Source organism: Branchiostoma floridae, chromosome 2 (assembly GCF_000003815.2).
Source record: "Branchiostoma floridae strain S238N-H82 chromosome 2, Bfl_VNyyK, whole genome shotgun sequence".
Classification (NCBI taxonomy): Eukaryota; Metazoa; Chordata; class Leptocardii; order Amphioxiformes; family Branchiostomatidae; genus Branchiostoma; species Branchiostoma floridae.
Window position 1 is genome coordinate 29115994 of NC_049980.1, and position 11628 is coordinate 29127621.

General features: G+C 41.1%; 1 protein-coding gene across 1 annotated transcript in view; it reads left to right on the forward strand.

The window, feature by feature from the left end:
* LOC118409672 overlaps positions 1-7626 on the forward strand; it is a gene marked incomplete in the record, with an annotated part of 8998 nt that extends 1372 nt beyond the window's left edge. The window contains 3 exon segments of the mRNA XM_035810856.1: positions 1-133; positions 957-1257; positions 6493-7626. Of these exon segments, the coding sequence (XP_035666749.1) occupies positions 1-133; positions 957-1257; positions 6493-6755 (697 nt within the window).
* Between the last annotated feature and the right edge of the window lie 4002 nt (positions 7627-11628).

The following is an 11628-nucleotide window of genomic DNA, read 5'->3' on the forward strand; positions in this document are numbered from 1 at the left end:
GATCCGACCGTCTGACATCCACTTCACGGCGGACATGATCCCCTGCAAGTTCAGCAACGGCTCGGACATGCTGGAGACCTTCAGGCAGCTTCTGTTTAACGAGGTTAAGATTACGGACATACCGAAGATTGAGGTAAGACTACACGTTCTGTTCATTCACGATGATGGTCGTTGTTGCCATGTCTGCTATTTCAGTAACCTCGCGTATGATTGATATTGTAGTGATCCCACATAAAACAACAACATGGAGCATTGAGTAATTTTCATGACACCTGATTAGTAACGTCAAGAAAACATCGCTCACATAGACGATTCTAATTCGTTGATTGATGCATTTGATGCGGCGCCTTTAGCTATAAGACACTTGTATTGGACGTATTCACTCAGACCATCAGTTTTCTGCGTATGCAGCATTTACAGGTTAAAGTTCACGAGCCATAGAGACATACTGCAAACTCGCGCGCTGAAATCATATTTGCTCTGCTTTTTTTCCGTACAAGACGCATTCTGTGTCAGTATCATCATATACATTGTTTTTCTCATTTTATTGCAATCGAGATCCTCTCATAGACGTTGAAAAATGAGCATATCATCTGACGACGTGACTCATCACCCCTTAAATCTTAGAAAGAACCTTATCATCAAAACATCCTCCGCACAATGACTGTGTCAATGAGGACCGATGTCTATGTACTACATTTACCTTACCCTCTGCACAACTAAAGGACCATGCTCTATTTGTTTTTGTTCATTCGTCTCTATTTAGTATTCCGACAATCTGTAGTATCATATATTCTATACAAATTTGCATGATAAAACGTTGCATATTTAATCAAGAGCTTGTTCAAAATATGTGAGTTCTATTAAAGCGGGGTCTTGTTACCAGATGGCAGGCCATATTTTTGATAAGCTCCTCAAAATGACCCACATAACTGATGCCGTTTCCCGTATTGCAGGTTATCTACAAGGACGGCTCGTGGTGGGCGTACTTTGGGAACAGGCGGCTGTGGATCCTACGGGAGGTGGAGAGGTTGGGCCGGTGTGCCGCCGTCGAGTGCATAGTTCTCCCCAAGGACTTCTGCAGCGACGAGAAATGGCTTAAGAAACTGAAGAACCGAGACGAGGGACAATCTGTGGGTGTGGAGAAAACGGAGAGGTTCGACGTCGAGTATCAAACCATCATAGAGGCATGGCGGAAAAAGACTATCTATGGCATGGACGCGCCGACTCAACTCGAGGTCATGATGGGGAAAGAAGGTAAAGTATTATCATGTTTTAGTCGTAGATGTACGTTAGGAGGTTTTTCTTTTGTTTTCTTTCTTAACTTTAGCCATCTTAAGATTTTCAACATGAAATTCTATTTAATATACTGCTTTCCAACCCTGGGCAACGGGCCCAATGTAGCTCTGGTGAAATATGATGAGATGTTGAGAAAGATCATCTCCACAATACTGTAAATCTTGAAACATATTCGCTGCCATTCGCGGCAGCCTCTCCGCTGTTAATATGGGTTTCAAATGTATTTTGATAGTGCCACAGAATTGTTTCAACCGCGAATTCAAAACACCATGAAAACCTCACACCACCCCCACCCACACCACCCCCGACCGCGAAAAAAAACATCGCGAAAGTGAATGAATTTAATTTACGGTTACTCCGCAACGTCTGAAATGTGTGGCCAGCCTCGGACGAAATTCCACGTAGACGGTCAGCTGAGGACACATATCTTTATCTATTTCTTTACTTTACAAAACTAAAAACAAATCTGAGAGTAGCCGACAAGAGAAATAATGTAGTTCCTCTACGAGGATGGTGCCTCGAATACAAAGAAATAAAGCAAATTTAAAAGAAATATATATCACCGGCAATCAAACATAAGGCGGGGATTATTCAGATAGGAAAAGCTGACTCCATGTGGTCCATGTACATGGTTAGCCTAGACGCCAGACTGTTTCCAGGATACATCCCAATTCTTCGGCTCTAGGGCCAACATGCCCTCAAGTAAATTCTTTAAAATGTCCCTCAGAGCTCGAGTTAGACCCTGATTGAGCCGTGTTGAGATTGATATCGGGCCGGAGTCTGGTATCCAGGCTAGAAAATGGTAGGCATCATGAAGGAATTTGTTATCTCCGAGAGATGGGACTCACTGGCAAACAGGAACACGACATCCACGACGTAGTGAGAGACACGCAGAATGTCAAGCCAACACTGATGCCGATGGCACGTTTAAGTGTGGACTTAGTCGAACTGCTTACGAAGCCGTGTCCAGAGACTCATGCTTGCTGTACCACAGATCGATTTACAAGCAGCTGTATATTTGTCTCTAATGATAAATGGATAGATACACAGACTCGTATTTCAAAGACATGCTTTGGCCAATTAGTAGATAAATAAATCGACTTGAATTAAACTGATGGCAACAAGAATTTATGAAGCATTTTCATACATGTACAACCAGAAAAGGAGTAGATACACAGACTTGTATTTCAAAGACATGCTTCGGCCAATTAGTACATAAATAAATCGACTCAAATAAACCTAATGACATCGAGGATTCACTGGAACATTTTCATTGACAACCAGAACACGAGGCATTGGAACTCCCGCTGCAGTACGATATAAAGCCTCTAGGGGACCAAACATCTAATTGTTTCGAGGTCTTATAAAGACGTACCCACGTACCAAGTACCAAGACATTGCATCTGGGCCTTCTTATGATTTAGGCACAGAGGACATAGACAGGTTGCCGAAAACATAATCTTCTTGGCAAAAGTAATCAATGGTCTAATGAGTGTGCCGTGATTTGCAACGTGCAGAGCGGATAGTCCATCGGCATGAGCAAGGATGTTACCAAGAAAAAAACCCGTTGCTATAATTTTATAGCATAATTATTTATAGATTCAATTGTACCAACTTTATCATTAGCACGTGATAAAGTTTCAGAAACGTACTTGGATCATCAGAACGACCAGTTCTATTCTACAACATATTGTCATGACAAGACTACGACCAGTAACTCATTGAAAAGAGTACTTACCATTTAATACATTCGATGAAATATTCCTTTAAGTTATCTCTAATTCTATGAAGCTAAAAGCATTAGCAGACCTGAGCCATCATTGATAAGACTTGATATCTAATATCTCAAGAAGCATTATCAAACATGAGCCATATTAGTTTATCTTTACCTGGGATGATCGGAAGTCTGCAAACAAAAATACATCGATGTTAGCAAACAGGATAAGATATGTCCACAGACATGAATATCAGGATCATGCGATCTGACAGTACATTGCGTTACGTATACAGCAATCGTGAACAATATAGTCCTGAGATTAAGCAAACGTACTCGTGTATGTCCGTCCATATAGGCCAGGCCGAGGGGTCAGTGTACTGGAGATGTCAGCGAATAGCTCGCGTGTCCAGCCAGCTTTGATGGATCTATAGAGCATGTCTCTGAGCATCGGACAACACAGGCAAAATTAGCGCGCTCGGGTTTCAGGCTCCGTCTGCATTAAAACGGTTTTAGTTTTGGCTGACTCCCGACCCTGTCTGTGCCCTGACCCAGTTTCACCCCACACGTACGGCTTGCGGGCTGCTGAAGGGTAGGCGGGCAGCGGATTCTGCTGGCCTCGTGCCCGAAAAAGGCACCACTGTAGGTCGAGGTCCATCTCATTTAACTGTTGGTCATTCTTCCTGAAGGATCAAGAAGCCACAAATCAATGCAAAACGTCAGTCTCTCTCATGGAGGTTAGAATTACCCTGTCATCGGTTCAAACATCCAGATGATGTAGGTAATCTGAGTACATACATATCAATAAACGATCCGGATTTGGTCGAAATAAAATATGCCATTTAACATAGTAGATGACTCGGCATTTCGTATGCAAAGATCTGCGTGACTCCACGGCCTTTGTTGATGTTTGTGATGTAAACAAACGTTTGCAAAAGTCCATTTTCGCATCTTAACTTCCATCTACCGATCAGTTACGGCATAAGTAAGACTGTCTCTTGAAGCTCCCCAGCCGATACCGTAACAATGTGAACTCTGCATACCGGAGCTTATCGCTGGCGGGACCTAGCTGCTGATCGTTACATATCTGTGGCGGGAAGATCACAGGTGCCATGGCTCCTCTCTGCTTATACATGTATCATCACTTTGTTTTGCAAGCAGATTTGCGTTCTGATAAACTGAGTGTACTGAACGTAACCCTCAAAGTATTGGATAAATACTTGGATAAAGGAAAGACCCCAGTGGTGCATGATTAATAGGCAATCGACGTAGACAAGGAATATTCATCTGATGAAAATCGGCCCCAAATTGGAATTTCCTTCCCTACCGACGATTTTGCCCTATTCTACACTCAGCTCTACTCTACTGTACTCTACTGTACTCTACTCTACTCTACTGTACTGTACTCTGCTCTATTCTACTCTGCTCTATTCTACTGTACTGTATACCTGTATACTGTATTCAATCTAACCAAGGACGTTACATCAACAGGCCTGTTGATGTAACGTCCTTGATCTAACACACCCAAACCTACCCTACCCTATTCTACTCTTCTCTTCCTTGCCCTACTCTGCCCTACTCTTCTTCACTCTAGTGTAATCTAATTTACTCTACTCTACTAGCAAATTCCTTAATGTCAAAGAAGAACAAACGCTTTAATTTCCGTTGCATTTCTGAGAGAATGATTACGAATCATGACAGAAACAGAAAATCAAACCCCATCAAAACAAATGGCAAATACAAACATTGCGTAACTCCTCATGCTTGGGAGTAAATGATGTGATCACAATTAAGGTAAACAGACATGTAATCACAATTCGCTTGACCTAGATGTCAGCGTTGCGCAATGTCTGGTTGCACCTGTTCCTAAGTCTGATCAGCTATCTTTAGCCAAAAGAAGCCTTGAAAACGAAACAAACGGGTCGTCAGAAATCTCATTATGTTCAGCATCGTAATATACTGCAGCTCTTATCGCCTTATCGCCCCGGTCTCTGGCCATGACTGGCATATATTTACAGCTAGCATGTCATCTCTGTGGCCAAAACCAGATCTGCCTGCGACCCAACTCCTCTGATATAGAGAACCTGTGACCCTACCCCCGACCTATACGTGCGTCACGTCGGCTCATATGGCTGCCCTACGTCACAGGGACCGGTCAGTACATGGACAGGAATATAGAGCTCCCCAGTCCCCCACATCGAGACGATCTTATACGTACATAGGGCTTGTACGTCGGAACTGTGAGCAGCGACACCCGTGCTGCAATTCAATGTGAATCGGTCAGAATTGCCCTAAAGAAGGTGACAGACGGTCACCGAAACGTTGGTGTGAATAGACCAATGGTTGTATAAAAAAGTCTCTTCATCCTTTGCTCCTACTACTAACTGTTACACCCTCCGGCACCAGTTATCAGTACTGAAACAAAACCTGAACCTGACTCTCATCCTCTTGGTCCTGTCCAAAATGTCATTCACGACATAGCAAAGATAGCATTTTGTCGACGCAGGACCCTAAAGACGATCTGATCCCAGGGAATGCTCTGATATTGACCTTTCCGAATACATATAGGTCACACTCGGGTGGGGTCTGCATAATGAGTGCAGGAGTCCGTTAAGTACGTCAGCTCTCTCCCCCCCCCCCCCTCTAGTACCAATTGTAAATCAATTGCAACATTATAAAACACTTTCCACAGTTTTTTTTTAAATTTCCAGTCGCAAACTTCAGCACTGGTCAAATGAAACTTGGAACGATTTCGAAAATCTTATCTAGTCTGAAGCAAAATATAAACATCTAAATTTAAAGTTATGACAGTCATAAGCTTATAAGGCTTCCATGACTTGTTGGGAACACGCCGTCACAAGTTTTCCTAGATGTTGAAATATGACATCAAACGTTGTAATGATTAGACTTCCAAAATTCCGCATGTCTTTCATATCTAAGGTGACAATTTGATTTCTCAGGTAGATTCTCCTAATTGATTCAGCACCAACTCGTCTTGTCTAAATTTACCTTTCTGTTATCCATTTTTATTTATTTCTGTACGTATGTTGTTTACTACTCTTGCATTATGCTTATGTTTTTAAGTAGAAGGCTTCAAATAAGCAAATTGTGTTTTTTTCCTAATACTCACAAAGTGTATGTGAATAAAATAAATGAATAGAATTTGATTTCACATAAAAATAAATATTACTTGGTGATGTTTCAAATCTGTACACAACTCTAGCAAAGTATGCAATATTTCTGTCATGGTCTAGATATAAAGATAATTCTTTGTTACTTCAAAGACACAATATCCTACAGTTATTCAATGCACTATGTGATTCGGTAATTCCAGTCAATATATAAGTCATAGCAAAAAAAATGTGTATTAATGATGACATTATGATGTTGTCATACATGTGCGGCATTTTGTACACTTGATTACTGCTGATGGAATAAAAGTAATGGAAAAAAAAGTAAACTTTCCTCTTGTTTTCCAGCGGGTACCCCGAAGACTGCACGTGGCGGCAAGGTCTTCACGTTTCCCAACGGCACGAGCGGCTCCTCCCAGACAAAGTCAGCCACCAAGAACATGGGGCAGTTCTTCAAGGACCTCGTGTTGTGCAGCGTCATCGTGTCCACCAGTGCAATCGGAGCCCTCACCATGGTCAGCTATTTCCTGGGAAACAGTCTTATTGCCACCACGATGAAAAGCATTCTCGCTGACTTGGACTTCCCCTTTGACTGGGCAGAGGAAGAGTGAGCTCTGCACACGCACACGTAACGAGGTGTTGCGACGGACGGCAACCCCTGATGTGTTTTTACAGTGCCATGGAGGCCACAAGGCAGGGTGGACCGTAGTTTGAAACAGTCGGTACTCGGGAAGAAAGATTAGTCTCTACCAGACTCCCGCCTGGCCGAATAGTAATAGGGGACTTTGGCCAAGTTAGGCCTTTAATAGGTCGCAAACTATACTCCTCGGCCATCCAACTCCTCTGGTGTATTTTTCTGTCTTATTTGGCCAATTTCTACTATTTTTCCAGCGACCCGCGGAGCCTGGTAGAGGCTAAAGAAAGACTTGCCGCTTGACGGAGAGCGACTACGACGTGACCCAGGACCACGGTTTGAGTACCACCTGCTGATCACGATGTCTCACGCAGCGTTACGTACTCGCACCGTTTCACACAGGAACAAGAGTGTTATTATAGATGACAGTGTGTACAGCCACGTAGCCCTACTATTGTCCCACAAGCGACGGACAACACAACATACTAGTAACAAGACTAGTGTAGAACTGTTCTTTCGAGCGTTTCGTCCCGTGAGATAGGTCTTATGGTCTTGGTTGATTCGTTCCCCACAACAAGCTAGTTACTCAGTACTAGATATAGTCGACGTCTGAGGTTTGCTATGAGCAACTTTTAATTCAAAACTGCCCGTCCGTATTGACTGGAACTAATTCAGATTGAAGGTAATGAAAGCAGTTGTTAAATTATCAAGAACAAACTACAGCAAACGTCAAACTGCCTTGTTGTGATTTCAATACAACAAGAATAAATGGGATTCTTGTTTCATGAGAAGGTTTAGTCTTCAGTTTTATTCCTGATAACTGAATGTTAGAAATTATCTGCACTTTGTGTTTCGTCACATTGCATTAGCTTTACCATCAACAACTGTTATCACAGATAAGCTAAGGTTTCAGGATATTACTAATGAGGCCGGTTTAGATCAAAATGATTTTGTTATCAGTACCCTTCAACCATTACTCAATTGCCAACACATTGAAGTAAATGCCACAAATGTAACATTTTACGTGACTGCAAAATCCAGGGGTATCTTGTTTTCGCTATTTAATATAGCAAAGTTGCCCGTACATCTGTGCAGATGCGTAGGGGTGGCGCCCATCTCAAGTTCTGTAGCCCTTCAGCAACACATTTGTGCAAGTCACTACAACAAGGGGCCAGTCCACTGGTAGTGATGTGTGTTTAACTCCCATACTCTTCCTCATTGGTGCTGAGTGCTAAGCAGACAAAACGGCATGTACCATTTTTAAAGTCTTTGGTATGACTCGGCCAGGGATCGAACTCATGACCTACTGAATGCAAGGCGAACACTCTAACCACTCGGAGTTATATTTGCCAATGGTCGTGATGCCACTACAGCCCTCAGTAGGCGTGTGTGTGGCAGCGGCAATAGTTGGGATAGCTGGCCTAGCTGTGGGATATGTGATGGCCTAATATAGTCGTGACACCGATAAAGCCAGCAATTAGCGGTCCCCGAGGGAACTGCATCGAACAGGCCCTTTTCATTTGATTCTTGATTTCCTCCTTCATGCTTCGGAAGATTGGTACACATCGTACATTTTACCTTTCCATGTACACAATGACATGAACTGCACTAATTACTATTTATACAATTATTTCTATTGCCCTGGCTTTCACGCTGCCTCCGCCACGGCGCACCTACCGTCGATCCTCTACTTTTCCCATGGTGCCACACGTCAATTCTCGCAAGACCAGGTGATCGAACACGCGTGAGGTCCGGTCACCTCTATGTTGACTTGATCTTGCACAGATTTAGGAAGTCTCCTCAAATCGAATGATTTCTTCCAACAAATCAACAATGAAGACAAATTGACTTTGATATATGTACATAACATAACATGCCTTTGTATATGATATAGAAATATCCACCGTTCTGACAAAACAGTTATCACACTACGTACGTATAAAATACGATGAAATAAACAGTTTTGGCATAATGTATACTAGTTGTTTCTCCGTCTTGTGCTGTAATATTTAGTACTCGTTAGTATTGCTTGTCAGTATAGTATTTCATCAGAGCACATGAACAGATGACATATTTTCCTGTGCTGTGTGGTTAGACGATAACGGATTTGAAGGTGGTGATGCGAAGAGAGGGGGATGGAGTGAAGGGTATGAGGAGAGTACTAGTATCTGTATGATCAATGCTGCTGGTCTTCACGCCAACGTTTAAAAAGACTGTCACTGGCATTGAAAAAAGAACCCTGGCTAAACGAAATTAGAAGCAAATATTTCACAGCTTTGCGTGATTACAAGAAACTCATCAAACAGCGTAAACAGAAGTACAATTCCGACCTTCTAGCAAAATTGGAAGAATTCAACAAAAACAATCCAAAGGAATTTTGGTCACTTTTAAAATATTTGGACAAAGAAATCAGTGGAAAACACAACAAAAATACTTGCGATCCCAATATAACATCTGAAGAATGGATACACCACTTTACAAGTTTAAATAATTTGATAAATGACAGCAGCTTTGATACTGTCTTCGAAAAAACGGTCACTGAATACCTTAATCAGTTAGATGATCATACCCCAAATCCCTTAGATTTCCCATTCACTCCAGTGGAAGTCTTAAATGGTTTAAAATTATTAAAAACGGGAAAAGCTTCCGGTATCGACTCAATCTCAAATGAAATGTTAAAGTATGGTGCAAAACATCTATGTCAACCTTTAGTGAGTCTTTTCAATACTATACTTGATAAAGGCACCTTTCCTTCCAACTGGAATACAAGTATTCTTACGCCAATACATAAATCAGGTGATAAAAGTAATGCAGACAACTATCGAGGAATAGCGATTTCTAGTTGTCTATCCAAATTATTCACACTCATTCTAAACAACAGGTTACAAAACTTTGCAGAAAGAAACAAACTTCTAGATGACACACAGTTTGGGTTCCGGAAAAGATGTAGAACCTCCGACAATGTTTTTATCTTAAAATCTCTAATAGACAAATACACCAAGAAAAAAGGCGGAAAACTATTCGTATGCTTTGTTGACATGAGGAAGGCATTTGACAGTGTTTGGCGAGATGGGCTATTCTATAAGTTGCATAAATGTGGTATCGGAGGTAATTTCTTTAATATTATAAAATCCATGTACAATGATGTGAAATATGCAGTTAGATTAGATAATGGATTATCAAACTCCTTTCCTTCCGTATGCGGAGTACGGCAGGGATGTAATCTTAGTCCTTTATTATTTAATTTATTCATCAATGATATATCTGAGTGCTTTGACCCCACAAAATGTGACCCTGCAGTCCTAACCTCAAAATCTCTAAACTGTTTATCCTGGGCAGACGATCTCGCTCTGATTTCATCGTCAAAACAAGGGCTACAGCATTGTATTGACTGCCTAGAAAACTATTGTAAGAAATGGAAGCTATCTGTCAATGTTTCAAAAACCAAGGTAGTTGTTTTTGGCAAAGGTTCTAGCAAGAATAACAAAGACCAATTCCATATTTATGGCAAAAATATAGAAATCACTGACAGCTATACATACCTCGGCATTCCTTTCACATTCTCCGGAAAATTCAAAACCGCCAGGAAATATTTGAAAACCAAAGCAATGAGAGCACTTTTCAAACTCAAGGCTCTTTTACTCTCTAACAAGGACATTTCAATCAATCTCGGAAAAAATCTATTTGACAAATTTGTAAAACCCATCTTTATGTACTGTTCAGAAATCACTTGCTTTGACCGTTTTTCTAAAAGTATAAGAATCATTGTATCACATACCAATAACATCTGCGAACCTTCCTCAAAGGTTTTTTCTACTTTACTTAAAAAACTTAATATTCAAGATAACTTTCCAGCTACCATTCGAAAAACCACCTCTTCTGCTTTGAATACTACTTATGTTGTATGTTTGGAAAGAAATACAGATAAAGAAATACTATTGCGTCATGCCAATAGCCATATTTTACGAGATAACGGTTTCCAAATTATAAACCTAGACTCAAATCAACAAATTCCAGAATTTGACATCATTGACATGCGCTTCCAAAAATTTCTGTTAGGCATTCATGCCAAAGCCTCAAACGATGGTGTCAGGGGAGAATTGGGAACTTTCCCAGCTAGGATTGATGCAGAAATGCAACTTGTGAAATATTGGCATCGTTTAGTTAATCTGCCCGAATATGCCCTTCTTCGTGAGGCATACAATACTGTTTCATTCGGAGAACATGATTGGATTGTCCACGTAAAAAATATCCTCAACTACCAAGGCTTTGGACACATATGGCTGAACCCGAGGTCATACCACATAGACACAATCACCACTCAGTTACGACAACGTTTACAAGATATATACGTGCAAAATTGGCATTCCTCTATTCGAAACAATTCCAAACTCTCATCTCTTTCTACATTGAACAAGCATTACAAGCAAGAAAATTACATTTCAACCATAAAGAGCCTTGACGTTCGTAGGGCAATCACACAACTCAGAATTGGCTGTCACAAATTAAATATAGAAACCGGAAGATTCCAAAAAATCCCTATTGACCAGAGGGTTTGTCCATTCTGTCCAGAGCTAATCGAAGACGAATATCACTTTATGGTTGTATGTCCCAAATATTCCGATATACGCAATTCTCTATACAGAAGGCTGTCATTTTGTACACAAGGATTTATCCAAATGGACCTGAAGTGCAAATTCAGATACATAATGACATGTGACAATCCCTGCATGGCAGATATAGGAAAATATATCAAAGAAGGTTTTGACATTAGAAATTCCCCAAATGATTGTAAAAGCCTCCAATGATTGTAAGAAACTTATCCCATACTACAACTCCTGTATTAGTTA